General features: G+C 48.3%; 1 protein-coding gene across 1 annotated transcript; it reads left to right on the top strand.

The window, feature by feature from the left end:
* Window positions 1-12,115: 12,115 nt before the first annotated feature.
* LOC124509173 (RNA polymerase II subunit A C-terminal domain phosphatase SSU72-like) lies at window positions 12,116-12,700 on the top strand. Its single transcript, XM_047075742.1, has one exon. The coding sequence runs from the start codon at window positions 12,116-12,118 to the stop codon at window positions 12,698-12,700; it is 585 nt and encodes a 194-aa protein (XP_046931698.1).
* The last annotated feature ends 6,187 nt before the right edge of the window (window positions 12,701-18,887 follow it).

Below are 18,887 nucleotides of genomic sequence, written 5' to 3'. Positions count from 1 at the left end.
GGGTGGCTCAGTCGGTTAAGCGTCCGACTTCAGCTCAGGTCACGATCTCACGGTCCGTGAGTTCGAGCCCCGCGTCGGGCTCTGGGCTGATGGCTCAGAGCCTGGAGCCTGCTTCCGATTCTGTGTCTCCCTCTCTCTCTGCCCCTCCCCCGCTCATGCTCTGTCTCTCTCTGTCTCAAAAATAAATAAACGTTAAAAAAAATTTTAAAAAATTTTTATAAAAAAGACAATAATATTGAAAAAAGTATGATTCCATTTATATGAAGCACTCACACACACACACACATACAAGCCAAATTCATCCATGATGGGCAATGAATGGAAAGAGGCAGGAGGGCTTCTGAGGTACAGCCAAGGTCCTGTTCACTATTGTTTTCACTTTGGGAAATTCATCAAATCATTTCTGATTTGAGAACTTTGAGATATGTATGCCATACTTCAATTAAAAGTTCAAACAAATTCTAATGAAGAGATTTCTTTTTTCAAACTACCTGTACTCATGTTACAGCCAAGGCTTTGGAGATCAACTGTATGGAGTTGAGGGGGGAAAAATGGTATGCCACATGTGAAAAAATAAAACTGGGTCCCAATCTGGGGTGTCCGGCTGGCTCAGATGGTCTAGCATGCGACTCCATCCCTGGGTTGTAAGCCCCACGTTGAGTGTAGAGATTACTTAAAGATAAAAACCTTAACAACAACAACAACAAAAAAAAAAACACACAAAAAACTGGGTTCCAATCTAACACTATAAGTGAGGACCCTCTAGATTAAGAACCGGAGATATTGTGATTTACAAGAAATATGTATTTGGTTATTCAGATGACCAAAATATTTCCCGTATGTATTTGGTCTTCCTCCATCGTTCCCGGTTCACCCTGCCTAAAAGCCTTGGAATTTCCTGCGTTGAGAGCCATAAAGGTATCTTTAGTTATGTTAATGACGTGACTGTTGAAAAGACCTTAGGTGTCCCAAGGGTGGGGGCTGGTTGCCAGGGGAACCAACCAAGATTAGAAGGTTGGGACTTTCAGTCCCACCCCCTGATTTCTGGTGGCGGGAAGAGGACTGGAGGTTGAGTTCAATCACCAATGGCCAATGATTTAATCAATCGCGCCTATGTAATGAAGCCCCCCTAAAAACAAAAAACGAAAAACAAAAAAAGATGGGGTCCAGGGAGCTTTCGGGTTGGTGCACACGTGGAGATGTGGGCAGAGTGGCGTGCCTGCACAGGGCATGGAAGGTCCTTGTCCTTTCCCCGGACCCCACCGTACGTATCTCTTCCATCTGGCTCTTCCTGAGTTCCAGCTTTTTGTAATAAACAGGTAATGTAGTGAGTACAATGTTTCTCTGAGTTCTGTGGGCCGCTCTGATGAATTAATCAAACCCGAGGAGCAAGTCATGGGAACGTCCAATCTGTAGCCAATAGGTCAGAAGCACCGCTGACAGCCTGGACTTGACTGGTGTCTGAAGTTGGGGAGTGGGGACAGTCTTATGGGACTGATCCCTTACCCTGTGGGATCTGCCGCTGCCTCCAGGTAGATCGTGTCAGAATTGAGTTGAATTGTAGGATACCCACCACCAGGAATGTCACAGAGAATTGCTTGATGTGGGGAAACCCTCCACACATTTGGTGACTCCACACATTTGGTGACTACAAGTGTCAGTGTGACTAGAAGTGTTCTGTGAGTCTAGTAAAGGAGACGCATGGGGAAGAAACACACAATAGGGAAGAGCTGGGTTCTTCCCCACACAGTGGAAAGCTCAGGTCTTTTTTAGTCAGTGTCAGTGACGCGGAACTTGCTAGAATGGCCCTGGCTCACAGATACACGTGGTTTGGAAAGAGAAAGGAGGAAAGGGCGGAGGATGAAGAACCTTTGATTCCCGGGTGGCTACATGCTCACCCACGGTCTGGAGCTTTGCCCACTTACTAAAGGTGAAAGTTACCAGTGGAATTTAGAGAAAGATCCAACTCCGGGGGAGCTGCTTCACGGGATGCAGAAGGAAACGCAGGCTAAGAACAAGGCAAAACCTTCAATACCTTAGTCATTGTTTCCTATCATCCCTAAAGTAAAAAAGAAGACTGGGTCAGGCTGTGACACTAGCCCAGACTCAGATTTGGGGGAGGCTGAGCTTCAGCCACTAGCTTCCAAGCTTCCACCCCAAGAGAAAATTTCTATAAGGACAACAGAAAGTACTTCTAAAGAAGACCTCTGATGACCAAGAACGTAGCCAGCGTTGGGGGAGGACAGAACCAAGAAGGTGAGTTGTTTTCGTCTTGTAGATCGGTATCCTCAGCTTCCTGAGGAAGCCTCGCCGAGCTGGATTGGGGAGAGAAACTGATTGGGGGCGGTGTCTTCGGTCTGAACGCTGCTGGGGGGAAGGGCATGTTTGGGCTGGTGCGGGACCCACGGCTCGCTGTGCCCCAGCCACAGGCGGCTGTACGTGATCCAGACACTCCCGAGGGAACAGCCAGCCTGGTGGACTGGGCAAAAGCCACCCGAAGGCTTTCTGATCCTTAGAAAGAGCTCTGTCCTTAACCCCGATAAATGCCTAGTGGAAAACCCCGGATGAAGCAGCTGCGAGGCTTCCTGGCGTGTGGGACTGGCTTTATGACGACCCAGATGTTAACCCGCCGACTATGCCCGTTACCCAGGTCACGGTAAATGCCAGGGTTGAGGGGGCCACTTTCACATGGGCGCCCCACGTAACCTCATTGTTACAAAACCAAAAAAAACAGCTCTGGAAGCCTCCTCGAGTTTGCAGTCTCCGCTTCACCTCAGGGTCTTAACAGATGCTAATAGAAACCTTAGGTTAATTAACAAGCCAATGGGGAGAGGCCGGGGACAGACCAGAGATGCTTCCCAACGAGGTGGAAAGTTTCAAACAGTTACTAAAGAATACAAGGTGAATACAGGGAATATTGATAGGTGCGAAACAAAAAGGAAACAGGAAGGGGAGAGTCACAGGACTCGTCCCAGCAGGTGGAAATCTTCAGATGGTTATTAAGAAATGGGTGACTTGGGTTTTTTCTTTTTGGGTTTTTAGCATAAATAAATAGATTTGGTAAATAAATTTAGTATAAATAAAGCAAAGTTTTTTAACACAGTACAATACTACCTAAGGTTGGTTGGACCAAAGGGACACCTTGCTGGTCCCCTAACATTAAAGGGCCCAAACAAGTCCTTTCTACCCCAATTTGGAGAAACTGTAAAAGCTGGAAGGTAGAGCTTACAATGACACCTGAGCTAAGAAACTAAATGAGATATGTAAAATAATACACATAAATTTAAAATACATCAATGGGAGAATACACAAATTGTGGTATATTCATAGAATACTACTCAGCAATAAAAAGAAATGAATTATTGGGGCGCCTGGGTGGCGCAGTCGGTTAAGCGTCCGACTTCAGCCAGGTCACGATCTCGCGGTCCGTGGGTTCGAGCCCCGCGTCGGGCTCTGGGCTGATGGCTCAGAGCCTGGAGCCTGTTTCCGATTCTGTGTGTCTCTCTCTCTCGGCCCCTCCCCCGTTCATGCTCTGTCTCTCTCTGTCCCAAAAATTAAAAAAAAAAAAAAAAAAAAAACACGTTGAAAAAAGAAATGAATTATCGATATGTGCAATAACATGCATGAATCTCAAAAATATTATATTGAACAAAAGCCAGACACAGGAGAGTATGCACTATATTATTCTTTGTCTATGAAATTCTAGAACAGGCAAAACTAATATCTAGCTAGAAAAAGCAGATTCGTGTTGGTTTGGGCTGGGGTTGAGGGAGGGGGGCTGACCGCAAATGGATACAAGGGAACTTTTCATGGTGATGAAAGTGATCAATATGTTGATTACAGCGTGGTGACATGGGTATATACATTTGTCAAAACTCAGCGGAATGTACACTTAAAATAGGAACATTTTTGCATGTAAGTTATACCTCAATAACGTTGGTTTTAAAGGCAAAAGAAACATATACATACATAAAGCAAAATGCATTTAAAAAAATTTTTTTTAATGTTTATTTATTTTTGGCAGAGAGAGACAGAGCATGAGCGGGGGAGGGGCAGAGAGAGAGGGAGACCCAGAATCCGAAGCAGGCTCCAGGCTCTGAGCCGTCAGCACAGAGCCCGACACGGGGCTCAAACTCACAGACTGCAAGATCATGACCTGAGCCGAAGTCAGATGCTCAACCGACTGAGCCACCCAGGTGTCCCCAAAATGCATTTTTTAAGAGAAAATACAAATTAAATATACACATTGAAATTTTATTTATTTATTTTGAGAGAGAGAGAGAGAGAGAGAGAGAATCCCAAGCAGGCTTAGTACAGAGCTGGACATAGGGCTCAAACTCATGAACCGTGAGATGATGACCTGAGCCCAAATCAAGAGTCAGATGTTTGACCAACTGAGCCACTCAGGTGCCCCTAAATACACACGTTAAACTGAAAAGAATATTGACCATAGAGAGGGGCAAATAACAGGAGTGGGGTATGCAAATTAAAAGGAATAGATACGGGGCGCCTGGGTGGCTCAGTCGGTTAAGCGTCCAACTTCGGCTCAGGTCATGATCTCGAGGTTCGTGAGTTCCAGCCCCGCATCGGGGCACCTCTATCACTGCCATCCCTTCCATCATTATCACTGTCATCAGCGGCACTATTTCATATTGAATGACACCTATGTGCCAGACATTGTGCCAGACATTTATATATATTATCATTAATCCTTAAAACAACCCCGACAGGCAGGTAGTATAATTTGCATTTTGACATGGGAAAACTGCTACTCAGAGACATTATCTGGTCACCCTAGAACACAGGTAGTAAAGGAAAGTTTCAGGTTCCCACCTGGCTGGCCATAAAGCCTCCGCTTGTTTAACCACCGCCGCTGCCCTGGCATCAGTTTCCGGCCCCAGCTCGGAAGATTTGAAGATTGTGATGTCTCAGTTGGATCACGAACCTGCCCTCCATTCCCTTGACTCTTCCAGATGTGGCCACCGGCATCGCCAGACCACAGCGCTAGAACAACGGGGCTGGTTCTGCAAAGGTCAAGTGGGAGGAACTCCACCTGTCCTGAGCTCCTACCTGCAGGGTCTCTTGCTTTCGATCCCAAATCTGCTCCTTTAATCGCGGTGCCACCTGGGGCTGGGGCATCACTAACAGGGCTTAGCTTTGGGTCATTCTGCACGCCCAGAGTTCAGGTTTATCAAGAGGTTCTGTCAGATCAACCTGCATGAGTTGCCAAACACATGTAGCTCTTGAACATCGAAGCCCTCCCCATGCTCCTGACCTTGTCTCTGATGTTTCCATTTCTGCACAAGGCCCAAGTCCTCTGACTCCAAGCCCAATGTCCTCCATTCTACCCAACAGCTGCTTCCCTGTGATGGGGAACACAATTTCTGGGACACAGACCATCACGGAGCAGTAGGAAGGGCACAGGCCTTGAAGCCCGAGGCGAGATTAAGTTCCAGCTGGCTAGCCTTGGGCAACTTTCTTAACCTCTCTGGGTGTTAAGAAGAAAATGAGATCAGCTACCAGTAGAAGAAGAAAATGAAGGCTGTGAGCAAACAAATACTATTTGGGGAACCTATATTTTTTTAAGATTATTTATTTGGAAAGAGAGAGAGAGAGAATGCAAGGTGGGGTGGGGCAGAGAGAGAGAGAGGTGAGAGAGAGAATCCCAAGCAGGTCCCATACTGTCCACGCAGAGCCCAATGCAGGGCTTGAACCCACGAACCCTGAGATCCTGACCTGAGCAGAGATTAAGAGCTGAACGCCCTACTGACTGAGCCAGCCAGGTGTCCCCCAGGGGACCTATTTAGAAGAGAGAAGCAAAATGGTGTTGCCATTATGGGAATCTAAACATAACCAGCTTCTTGAGGGGTTGTTTGAGAATGAATGTGCTGGCAGAAGTGTTTTACTGTGCGGTAAAAAGGAAGCTCAGAGAGACCACACGTGGCTTGGGATCAGCGCTGCTCGGGGGCAGCAAACTGCCTGACCTCCAGAACACTTGCGCTTGTCCAGCGAGGTAGACGGAAATGGATAATTCCAGCACAGAACCTAAAACGACCTCACCCTCCCGCCTTGACTGACCCACACTCACCAAGCCAAAGTCTGCCCTGTTTGGCCTTCCTTCTGCCTTTGCCTAGAAGTAAGGCTGCCGGATTTGACAAACAAAATACGACTATTTATACTGAAAAACGATTCATTGTTGATCTGAGATGCAAACCGAACTAGGCGTCCTGTATTTTCTCTGCAAACTCAATCGACGGGGGAGGTCTGCTGACAGCTGAGTGAGCTCTTTGCTCACACTGCAATCACCTATTTATCGTTCGCCTCCGGGCTGCGAGCTTCTTCAGAGGAGGACTGAGCCTGGTCGGCCACCAAACCCTGGCGGTGCCTGGTACAAACCGAACGAATGGGGCACCTGGCTGGCTCAGTCGGTAGAGTGTGTGACTCTTGATCTCGGGGTTGTAAGTTCAAGCCCCACGTTGGGTGTGGAGCCTACTTCAAAAAATAATAATCAATCAATCAATAACATTCAAAACAAAACAAAACAAAACAGGGGCGCCTGGGTGGCTCAGTCAGTTAAGCGTCCGACCTTGGCTCAGGTCATGATCTCACGGTTCGTGAGTTCCAGCCCCGCATCTGGCTCTGAGCTGACAGCTCAGACCCCCTCCTCCCCCACCCCAAGCCTGCTTGGGATCCTGTGTCTCCCGTCTCTCTCTGCCCCTCCCCCACTCACACTCTATCTCTCTCTCTCTTTCAAAAACAAACCTTGAAAAAATAATTGTTTTAAACCCAAACTTAATATGATGTCTGTGTTTTATTTTTGAAACACGTGTCTCTGAACGTTGTGATATCATGTCAGTGTTAAAAGCTGCAGTTCCAGGGGCGGTCACTTGTCCCTCATCAAAAACCCTCTCCAGCTGGGCGGCCGGCTTTGCCTCACAAAGGCCACATCCAACTCCAAGACCAGGTATTGCTAATGAGCAAAACGAAAGTCAGAAATGGGCTTTCGTTGATGAAGTTGGTGGCTTGTTAATTAGCACGACAAGTGTCAGAAATAGGCTCTTGTTTGTGAAATTCGAGGTCTTCGGGATCTATGGATTGACTTAAATATGTTCGGGACACTCTCTACCTATACCTGAAGAGGTTATCAGAGGACGCCGCCTGCACCTTAGAGGTGGCGCGACCTCTTCGTTTTGGAGAACTGCTGGTTCCCCGATACTTCTAGAATGTTGCATCGGCCTTGAGTGGGCCTTTTATGCAAGCGCTAGGCTGAGAGCTGGGACTTCGAGTCTACAGATCGGGTTGCAGAGACGTTTTTTTGCGCCTGGTTGCTAATGAATGCTTCTTTCATAAACGTCCCTGCGAGTGACAGAATTTGGTCAGAGACTTGCCTTTGGGGGACCTGGTAGTGAGGATGTGGGGGAGGGGGTTACCTCACCCTCACTCACCTCAAACTTGCTTGGTGATGTGTCTGTTATGAAGATACTGGTGTCTCAGCTCCACCTGTCTTTGCGATGCTGGGGCTGGGGCGCTACAAACCACATTTCTGCTCAGCCAGCTGCTCGGCCCACAGGAGGTGTGAGAGGAAGACCGACGGCTAGAGGAAGAAGTAGGGACTCAATTCTTCCTTCGGCGTCTGCTGGCTTCCTGTCGGCTTCCCGTTAGTTTCCGGATCCTGTGAATGGCATCCTGCATGTTTCTTCACAGCATTTCCTTCCCGCAGCAGCAACTGAATCGAGTTTCCGGTTTTGCTGACTCCCACAGAAGCCGCCGGCATCCGTCCTCAGGGACCCGGGTCCCACCTCAGGGAGGCCCGTCCTTGGAGCTCAGACACCCGCGCCGGCCAGCAGGTGGGCTGTCCTGGGGCATCGGGTTTTCAGCCCCATGTGCCTCCCCGCTCCCAGCTTGTAGGTTTCAAGAATTCCATGTTTCCCCTTTGTTCCCCCACCAGTGGTCGCTGCTAGCTGAGATTGCTACCTCTATGATGCCTTGGAGTTCCCGTCTCGGTTGTTTTGGTTCTTTGGTGACTATACCCAGCTAAACATTTGGCGATCATACCTAGCTAAATGTTCTCTATATTAAAGTCTGTTAGGGGGTGCCTGGGTGGCTCAGTCAGTTAAGCATCAGACTTTTCTGCTCAAGTCATGATCTCACTGTGAGTTCAAGCCCCGCATCGGGCTCTGCCCGGACGGCACGGAGCCTGCCTGGTATTCTACCTCTCTCCCTCTCTCTCTCGTCACCCCCCCCCAAATAAATACATTAAAAACTTGTTAAAATAACCGGTGTGGTTTTTGTCTCCTGCCTGAAGACGATATGCTACTTTCCAGAAAGAACTTTAGGGTTATGCATGACCAACCTGGCTTAGGTCAGCACTCGATAAATATTCATGGAGTAAATAAACGAATAAATGACTGGATTTCCCACTGTAAATTAATAATGACTTTCCAGGTTTTTTAGACCAATCTCATGTGATTTTAATTACTGTGAGTCAGTCCTCAGAGAGCCCTCTTGCTTCAGAAGGAAAGTAAGAGTCAGATGTAAAAAAAAAAGAAGAAGAAGAAGAAGAAGAAGCAGCTACGAAAGATTTAAAAAGATATCAAGTGCTCACACAGGTGCCACAGTGGACATGAGTGAGCCCCCTACAGTCCTCATCTGGCTACTTTCAAAGTCCAGTCACCTCTGTACTGGAGACTTCTCCCCTAACCTTAAACACCCCATCCCTCTGGCCCAGATGATCAGCTTCTCTCTCTCTCTCTCTCTCTCTCTCTCTCTCTCTTTCTTTTTTAATGTTTATTTATTTTTGAGAGAGAGAGAGACAGATTGTGAGGGGGCAAGGGGCAGAGAGAGGGAGACACAGAATCCGAAGCAGGCTCCAGGCTCTGAGCTGACAGCAGAGAGCCCGATGCAGGGCTCGAACTCACGGACCACGAGATCACGACCTGAGCTGAAGTCGGACGCTCAACCGACTGAGCCACCCAGGTGCTCTGATCAGCTTCTCTTTGATCTCACTCTCCTCCAAGTTCAGAACTATCTGGGCTCTCCTGGGAGAAGCTGAGAAGCACCTTTCTTCCCTAAGCCACCCCACAAAACGTTAATAACAGCTACAGACACTTGACATCCTCAGAAGGTATCAGTCATTAAGGGAACCAGTTGGTGGCTTAACGGAGGGGCAGCAAACTGACTCCAGGTTTGAAGCAATCATTCGAGAGGCAGCTAAGGCACTAGTCCTTGCCCTGACCTCTGCCTCGTCCCCAGAGAACTGTTTCAACCTTGGCCCCAGCCTTTGCGACTTCTGCTCTTACTGGACAAAACATTCTATCATCCATCCCTTTGACAACAAGGATCCAGGCAGGGTAGGCACAGGGCCTTGTGGGATTGCTGGGGTACCATGTTGCACAGTGTCCTGTCCCCATGGAACTCACAGCAAGAGCCAAAATGATTATAAGAACGGAGAGAGGCGTGGAAGAGGACCATCCATCATGCTCTGGAAGGGGCAAGGAGGTCAGGGAGACTTCCTGTTTTTTTACTAAGAAACACTGTTGCCGTTTTTGAGCTACCTCTGGCCTCAGTGAGTTTTGCTGCCAATAACCAGTACCTGTCTGGTTTTTGTGTGTGTGTGTTTATTTTTGAGAGAGAGAGTGCGAGTGAGCAGGGGAAGGGTAGAGAGAGAACAGGAGAGAGAGAACCGCAAGCAAGCTCGGCACTGTCAGCGCAGAGACCCGAACCGTGAGATCGTGACCTGAGCCAAAATCAACAGTCGGACGTTTAACCGACTGAGCCATCCAGGTCCCCGACACCTGTCTGTTTTCTAGAGGGCCTGCCCTCGGGCTCCTGGAGCGGCTTTCTTGAGGAATCTGGAAATGGCGGGAAATGGAAAGTGCAGGGAGGACCTGGGGGCGGGGCCTTGGCTGCAGGTGCTACGCTTACATCAAGCACTTTACTGTCCTGTGGGGAAGACAAACCATCAGAAAACAGCCTGACAGGTGTAACCGACAGGGGCATGCGTTGAACACAACGAAGGAGGTAGCCTTATGAGTAAGCTGAGTCTTCAAAGGCAGCAAAGTGTTGGCCTAGAAGAAGGGGCCGGGAAAGAGCAAGTGTGGGAGTCGTTTGGTAGTAAGTATACTCTGTACGTTAGCTAACTTGTCAATAAATTATGTAAAAAAATTTTTAAAAAATACAGAAAAGACAAGTGGTGCTTGACCACACAGAGCCTGAATGAGGCTTGCCACTTACTACCAAGCGACTCCTACACTTGCCACCAGTTGATTGCTAGGATTTTAAGCACCACAGGGTCATGAATCTGATATACACTCTAGAGAAATCACTGTGGCTGCAGAGAAGACAATGGATTTGAGAGGACCAGACTGCAGGCAGGCTTGGGGAGCCCTGGCGACAAATTACAAAGGCTGAACACAGAGAAGTAGCCATGGGGAGAGACAAAGCAACAGAATCAAGAAATGACAAGCGCACAAGCCTAGTGGCTAACAGGATAAGGAGCTCCTGATTTGTTTTCCTTAATGTTTATTTTTTGTTGAGAGAAAGAGACAGCACGAGCGGCGGAGGGCAGAGAGAGAAGGGAGACACAGAATCAGAAGCAGGCTCCAGGCTCTGAGCTGTCAGCACAGAGCCCGACGTGGGGCTCAAACCCCCAAACCGTGAGATCATGACATGAACCGAAGTTGGACGCTTAACCGACTGAGCCACCCAGGTGTCCCAAGGCGCTCTAGGCAGGCATCCCTACTGGTCACTCTCACCCAGACTTTTAATCATACCTCTCAACTTTCCACCGTAGTTGGAAGGACTGTTTATCTGGAGCCAGGATGCGGCAGGGAGATCTTTGTAATTTCTACTATACGGAGATCACGACCATAAACTCTGGAGCGGGCAGTGGAGATCCAAGTAGCAGGCCTGCGTTAGTACCTGAGAGCATTCCATGCCCAACGTCAAAAGGCCCAAAGTCTTGATTTGAATCACATTTCAATGAGAAGATTCACCACAACGTATTTTCCTAGGCTCTCAAAACGGTAGATTTCCAGGAGGTTAAAGGCAGTCTTTCCACGATTGCCCTGTATCGTTAAAAAGTATTTAATGTTATTGGGGTGAAATTGACATATTCGTTTCAGGGGTACATCGTGATTCCCTAGTTTACCTCAAACATTTGGACCCTCACCCCTTGCCTGAAGCACACCGTTGTGGTTGCTGTATCTGGCTGCCGGGCAAGTTGACAAATGTAATTTTCATCTCAGGTGGCCATGTGTCTAGCTGAAACGTGAGCCATCGAACGAGGACAGAGAGGAGAAGGGACACCGTGGAGCAGCTGGAAGTCTCTGCCGTTGGAGTTAGCTATCGCCGCGTAACAAACCATCCCCGGGCCCAGGAGCCTAAAACAATCATCCGTTTATTTCTCACAACTCTATGGGGCAGGAATTTGGGGCAAGGGGAGGTGGGTGTTATGAATCACCCTGCTCCCCACGGTGTTGGCTGAGGCTAGAGAACCCAAGTGCCCACACAACTGAAGCCTCAGGTGGGGTGGCTCAAGTATGGGGGCCAGTAGGATGTTCGGACCTCTGTCTCCTCATGGTTCTCCTCATTGGTTCCCCTCCAAGCGGTCTCTCTCTCTTCCGCAAGACAGCCTGGGCTTCCTCACACGGTGCCTGAAAGCCCCCTAAGCAAACACGGAAGACACAAAGCTTCTGCAGCCCTAAGCTTAGACCCCTCCCCCCACGCCCACGTCACTGCAGTCACATTCTACTTACCCAAAGTGTCAAGGCCAGCTCAGACTTACAGCCAAGAGAAATAATTCTACCTCCTGAGGGCAGGACCGCTGCAAAGTCACTTCGCAAAGGGGTGTGAACACGGGGCGACACGAGACCCTGGGAATCATCTCTGAGAAGCTAGGACACCTGCCAGGGCGGGAGGCGGAGTGCCCGGCACACCCCCACGCTTTGCGCACGGCCCCGCCGTGCGCGGGTCACGACACAGTGGCACGTCGAAGACATTGTGACCTCAGCGCCTCGCATTCCAGGTGTCGCCGTGGCCACCTCGCTGGCGCCCAAGGGCCGTGGCTGAGTGGGAGTGGCCGCACGGGGGCGTCGCAGCCAGGGGAGCCGCCGCTATGTCTACTGTGCCGCTGCGGGTGGCAGTGGTGTGTGCCAGCAACCAGAACCGGAGCATGGAGGCCCACTACTTTCTCAGCAAACGGGGATTCAGCGTCCGGTCCTTTGGAACGGGAACTCACGTGAAGCTCCCGGGCCCCGCACCCGACCAGCCCAACGTTTACGATTTCCGAACCACCTATGACCAGATATACAACGATCTCGTCAGCAAGGACAGAAACCTCTACACGCAAAATGGCATCTTACATATGTTGGAGCGTAACAAAAGGATCAAGCCCCGGCCGGAGAGGTTCCAGAACTGCCAGGACGTGTTTGATCTGATTGTCACCTGCGAAGAGAGTGTGTACGACCAGGTGGTGGAAGATATGAATTCCAGAGAGCAAGTGACCTGCCAGCCGGTGCACGTGATCAACGTGGACATCGAGGACAACGACGAAGAGGCCACCGTGGGCGCGATCCTCATCTGCAAGCTGTGCCAGTGCATTCAGGACACCGAGGACATGGAGGACGAATTGGACGAGCTGTTGCAGGAGTTCGAGGAGAAGAGCGGCAAACCCTTCCTGCACACCGTGTGCTTCTACTGACCGGCGCCGCCGCACTCCTGCAGCCCTTGCTGTGCCCTTCCTTTCCTCACTACCTTTCCCTTCCAGATGTATGAAATGAGAAGATACGCACGGGCACCAGACGACAGACAATCAGGTTACTTCTCCTCTGCTTTTTACTTACGGGGAGCATTGACTCTCAGGTTGATTCTCTTCAACGAAAACTGCAAACAACGATTTCTAGTACATTTCATCTCTACCTCTGTGGCTTTCTTGTTCTTTCCCCTCCCTCCCCCACGCTTGCTGGAGGGGGGAAAAAAAGAAGCTGCCCCTCCTGCCCCCCCCCCCCCCCCGGGGCCAGTGTGCTTGGGCTGGCGTAAGAACACACACACGCTGGGTAGCTTGAACAGCAGTACTTTGCTTTCTCACAATTCTGGAGCGAAGTCCAAAATCAACTGCTGGCTGGGGGTGGGGGTGGGGGGTGGGGGGGGCGGGTTTATCCTGAGGCCTCTGTCCTTGGCTCGCAGGTGGCCACCCTCTCACTGTGTCCACACTCAGCCTTCCTCTCGTGGCACTTGGATCTATACTAAGAACTAATGTTTGATTTCCATCCCCATTTCTGGCACAGAGCTCCCCAAATTGTTGGAGCTTCCTAAGTCATGAGAGCCATACAGGAGTCCTTTTTTATGTCAAAGAGGTGACTTTTAAGCACAACTTAAGGAGGGGGGCTGGTTGCTAGGACACCCAGTGATATAACTGGAGGCTTGGAACTTTCCATTCCCCTTCAGCCCCAACCTGTGGGAGGGGGGAGCGGCTGGAGGGTAAACCAGTTCTTTTCAACTTGATTTATTTTGAAAGTGGTGGGAGGGGAAGGGGCAAAGAGAGAGGGAGACACAGAATCCGAAGCAGGCTCCAGGCTCTGAGCTGTCAGCACGGAGCCTGTCCCGGGGCTCGATGTCACAAACTGTGAGATCATGACCTGAGCCAGAACCAAGAGTCGGGGGTTTAACTGGCTGAGCAGGTTTCAAGAGCTTCCGGGTTGGTGAATGAGAACACATCACATGCCAGTGTTTTTGTCTTATCTTTTTAGATTTATTTATGTTGAGAAAGAGAGCACGAGCCGGGGAAGGGCAGAGAGAGGGGGAAAGAGGGTTATGGGCTGTCACTGCAGAGCCCCATGCGGGGCTCAGTCTCCGGAACTGTGAGATTATGACCCGAGCGGAGATCAGGAGTCAGATGCGTAACCGGCTGAGCCACCCAGGCGCCCCACATGCCACTGTTTGGGACCCCAAACTCCACAAGGACAGAAGCGCCTTTGTCTGGGATCTCACCTTATGTCTCCCTTCAAATGGCTGTTGATTTGTGTACTTTAACTGACAAACTAGTACGTAAAACATCTCTCTGTGCTCTGGGAGCGGCTCTAACAAATTAATTGAACCCAAAGAGGGAGTGATTGAAACCTCTAATCTATAGGCGGTAGACCAGAAGCACAAGTAACACCCCGGGCCTTGTTAGTGGCATCTGAAGATGGGGGAGGGGGCAGTTCTGTGGAGCCCTGAACCTGTGAGATCTGATACTGTCTCCAGGGACTGTCACAATTGAGTTGGATTGTAGGACACACAGCCGGTGTAACTGGTGACCTCAATCCTTACGTCTGCGTTCACACTTCCTTTGTGTCTCGTCCTCTTCTAAGAACACCAGTCTGATTGGCTTAAGTCTCCCTCCTTTTGCCTCATTTAAAATGAATTACCCCTTGAAACGCCCTATCTCCAAATACAGTCACATTGGGGGCTAGGGTTTCCACATATGAATTTTGGGAGGGCACCATTCAGTTGATAACAAGAGGCAATACATTAAGTTTGATCAATTACTTACACGACTTACCACTGCTTCTCAGCTAGTCTTATGGAGACTGAGAGTTCCCTCTTGAGTTCCAAGTAATGACCAGTACCTTGGTTTGGTTATATATGCACATTTCAGAGACTTGAAAGAAACCAGGAATTGAACATATTGATTCTTATACTTTGGGATTCTCTCTCTCCCTCTCTCTCTGCCCCTCTCTTGCTCATGCACATGTGTGCATATGTGCATGCATTTTCTTTCTCTCTCAAAATCAATAAGTATACTTAAAAAAAAAGAAAGAAAGAAAAACACTAATGTGCCTCTGATGGCTCATCAGGAGACATGACACAGCTGAAGAAAGAGTCAGCAAATTTGAAGATAGGTCAGTGGAAATTACTCAAGCACTAAGAGAAAACAAGAGTGGGAAGAAAACCAGAACAGAACATCAAAGACATAATATCAGCCTAACATATGTGTTTATTTATATTTGAGGGAGAGAGAGACAGAGCATGAGTGGGGAGGGGCAGAGAGAGAGGGAGACACAGAATCTGAAGCAGGTTCCAGGCTCTGAGCTGTCGGCACAGAGCCCAACCTGGGGCTCGAACTCACGAGCCACGAGATCATAAAGTCTGACCGAGCCAAAGTCTGACTCCCAACTGACTGAGCCACCCAGGTGCCCCCAAGTCTAACATATATGTAATAGGACACCCAGGAGAAGAGAGAGAATAGGGCAGGAGAAATATTTGAAGAAATAATGGCTGAGAACTTTCCAAAATTAATGCCACAAACCAAACCACAGACCCAAGAAGTTTAGAAAATACTAAGCAAGATTAAAACATAAACAAACAAACAAACAAAAAACACTAGGCATAGCATATTTAAGCTGCTGGAAACCTAAGTCAAAGAGAAAATTATAAAGGCAGCTGGAGAAAAAAGACACATGATGTGCCTTGCAACAAAGATAGGAATTATGGCTGACTTCTCATCAGAAACCATGCAAGGCAAAAGACAAAATGCCATCTTTAAAGTGGTTTAAGACAAAAAAAAAAAAAAAAAAGAACATGTTTGCCCAAAATTCTATACCCAGCAAAAATACATTTTAAAGGTGGGGTACCAGGCTGCCTCAGTTGGTAGAGCATCTGACTCTTGAGCTTGGAGTTGTGAGTTCGAGTGCCACACTGGGTGTAGAGATTACTTAAAAAAATGTTTTTTTTTTTTTGTTTAATTTTTTTTTTCAACGTTTATTTATTTTTGGGACAGAGAGAGACAGAGCATGAACGGGGGAGGGGCAGAGAGAGAGGGAGACACAGAATCGGAAGCAGGCTCCAGGCTCTGAGCCATCAGCCCAGAGCCTGACGCGGGGCTCGAACTCACGGACCGCGAGATCGTGACCTGGCTGAAGTCGGACGCTTAACCGACTGCGCCACCCAGGCGCCCCAAGGTATTTTGATTTTTAAGAAACACAGTAAAGGTGGGGCACCTGAGTGGCTCCATCAGCGAATCGTCTGACTTCGGCTCAGGTCATGATCTCATGGTTTGTGAGTTTGAGCCCCACATTGGGCTCTGTGCTGACAGCTTAGAGCCTGGAGCCTGCTTGGGATTCCCTGTCTCCCCCTCTCTGCCCCTCCCCTGCTCACATTCTCTCTCTCTCTCTCTCTCTCTCTCTCCCCCTCCCTCCCTCAAAAATAAATCAACATTAAAAACATTTTTTAAAAAAGAAATGCAATAAAGGTGAATATGTGAGGTGATGGATGTGTTAATAAACTTGATGGGAGGAATCCTTTCATAATGTATATGTATATTCAATTCATCATGTTGTACACTTTTAAATGTTTATTTATTTATTTTTGAGAGAGAGAGAGAGAAAGAGAGAGAGTGAGCTGTGCAGGGGCAGAGAGAGAAGGAGAGAGAATCCCAAGCAGGCTCCATGCTGTCAAGACAGAGCCCAGTTCAGGGCTCGAACTCATGAACGATGAGATCCCGACCTGATCCGAAATCAAGAGTCAGTCACTTAATGGACTGAGCCACCCAGGTGCCCCCTCATTATGTTACACTTCATCTTACTATTTTCTTTTCTTTTTTTTAAGTAGGCTTCATGCCCAGTGTGGAGCCCAACGTGGGGCTTGAACTCACAGCCATGGGATTAAGACCTGAGCTGAGATCGTGAGTCAGACGCTTAACCGTCTGAGCCACCCAGGTGCCCCATCTTACTATTTTACTTATCAAGAAGACCTCAACAAAGCTGGGAGCAAAAGAAATGCAAATAATATACTGCCACTTAAACATACACATACGTTGAATTGAAATACATAAATTTAAAAAAAATAAAAAAATAAGTTGCACACACCCCTACATACACAGAAATACGTTCTCAAAGGAGAAAGTGAGAACTCATTGCCGGCAGAAATGCGCCATAAGAAATGCTATAGGCTGAAGGAATGTGGTATAAGACAGACATTTGGATCTGCACAAATAAATGAAGAGGGCTAGAAATGGAACTGATAAAGGTAAATAAAAATTCATTTAATTGGGGGGGTTGCTCTGAAAGATAACTGTCTAGAGTCAGTCTTCTATGCTGATAACAGCAATGCATTGTGCGTTTACGGCATATATAAAAATAAAACGTACGATGGGGCTGAGGAATCGGTAGTAAGCTCTGAATAAAGCCTTTACATGTGAAATGGTATAATGTTATTTGAAGGTAGACACTAATTAATTACTGTAAACCCTGAGGCAACTGCTAAAAAAAATTTTTTTTTTAAGCATTAAATGGTTTAACATGCCGTCCTGGATCGTCTGTGGGCAACCCTCTTCCCCCTTCTAGGCTCTCCCAAGTATGGTAGCGTCGGGAGGCGTGGGAATTACATTTTCCATCCTTCCATGCCAAATGGGTTACCGGTTAGATTCTGCCAATAATCTATCATGACTCATGGTAGCTATGTTCTATCAAGTCGCCGTGAACGCTGAGTTAGTGGATACTGACCCATTGCTCCCAGTGGAAACACACGTTTAGGTTCTGGGGAGCCTTTGAACAAGACATTTTTGAGAACTGATCAATGCACGGCCTTGTTTTATGTATGTTTCTGGGTGTGTGTGGTTTTTTTTAAGTTTATTTATTTATGTTGAGAGAGAGAGAAAGTGTGAGTGGGGGAGGGTCAGAGAGAGGCGAAAAAGAATCCCAACTGACCGAGCTGAACCGACTGAGCCACACAGGCACCCCGATGTACGTTTCTGTTTAAAGACACCTTGTTTAATATATACCATTGATTCCTTAATGGCCAGCACCCCTATAAATCCAGCCTGAATGAAGCTTACCCAACACACGTATCTTCTCCATAAGGCACATCACAACCTCTTCAGCACTACACTTGGGGGCCGTTATATACAGCAAAGCCACCAACAGAAAGCACAAAACTGTGAAAACCATGGCTCTAAAAACACCAAAAAGACACTTGTTTACAGTATGAGAGCTGAAACGAGAAGGCAGAGCATCACCTTGTTCAACCTCGGCTAGGAAAAGGTGCAGCAGGAGACCCAAGTTTTTTTTCACCGGTCTGTACAAGTCCGTGAATAACTGTGAACATACCGTGCTTCTTTTTTTTTTTTAATTTTTTTTTTTTAACGTTTATTTATTTTTGAGACAGAGACAGACAGAGCATGAACGGGGGAGGGGCAGAGAGAGAGGGAGACACAGAATCAGAAGCAGGCTCCAGGCTCTGAGCCATCAGCCCAGAGCCCGACGCGGGGCTCGAACTCGCGGACCGCGAGATCGTGACCTGAGCTGAAGTCGGACGCTTAACCGACTGAGCCACCCAGGCGCCCCTGACATACCGTGCTTCTTGATTTGGGGATCAGGAACACATTTTAGCAAGTGAGCAAATTTACAAACACACGAGACCCGGAAGGCCAAAGGGAGGCCAGAAGCCATCATTATTATCCCTTCTCCAAAACCAGCAGGCAGACAGGAAGGGTACAGCAAGGGGAAAGCTTCGTGGCAACCCCCAGACACTTCCCTGAGAATCACCTACCTTGGTCTTACAGGCCCGTGTGCAACCCACTGTACTTTCTGATGCTCTGAAGTTTGGAGGAAATCTGAGAGCTGGTGTCGGCTTTCCGAAACCTTGGCCCTTCCAGCTCTTCCCACTGTTTTATGAGCGCCCGATCTCCAGAATGAAATCCGTGCCCATTTGAAACACAGAGTGCTGTCTGCTGTCCTGGCCAAACCCTGACAAGCACGCATTCTCTTTTAAAACCTACAGCTTGGAGGAAGACTGGAATACTTATTAAATGCCCCACTTCGTGCACGTTGTCACAGCTGGGGATTTGCCAGCGAGGCTGGGTGTGACCTAATTCAAACTCAAGGGCTTTGCGAGTCACTTTGGCCTCT

The sequence above is a fragment of the Lynx rufus genome, unplaced genomic scaffold, assembly GCF_022079265.1.
Source record: "Lynx rufus isolate CCGP_SWC_20201006 ecotype Redwood Valley unplaced genomic scaffold, mLynRuf1.p SCAF_14, whole genome shotgun sequence".
In the NCBI taxonomy this organism is placed as follows: Eukaryota; Metazoa; Chordata; class Mammalia; order Carnivora; family Felidae; genus Lynx; species Lynx rufus.
This window is presented reverse-complemented; position numbering and strand designations above follow the sequence as displayed.

What these genes read in the sequence shown, in the direction of transcription:
- LOC124509173 (XM_047075742.1), top strand. Translation starts at nt 12,116, where the DNA reads ATGTCTACTGTGCCGCTGCGGGTGGCAGTGGTGTGTGCCAGCAACCAG.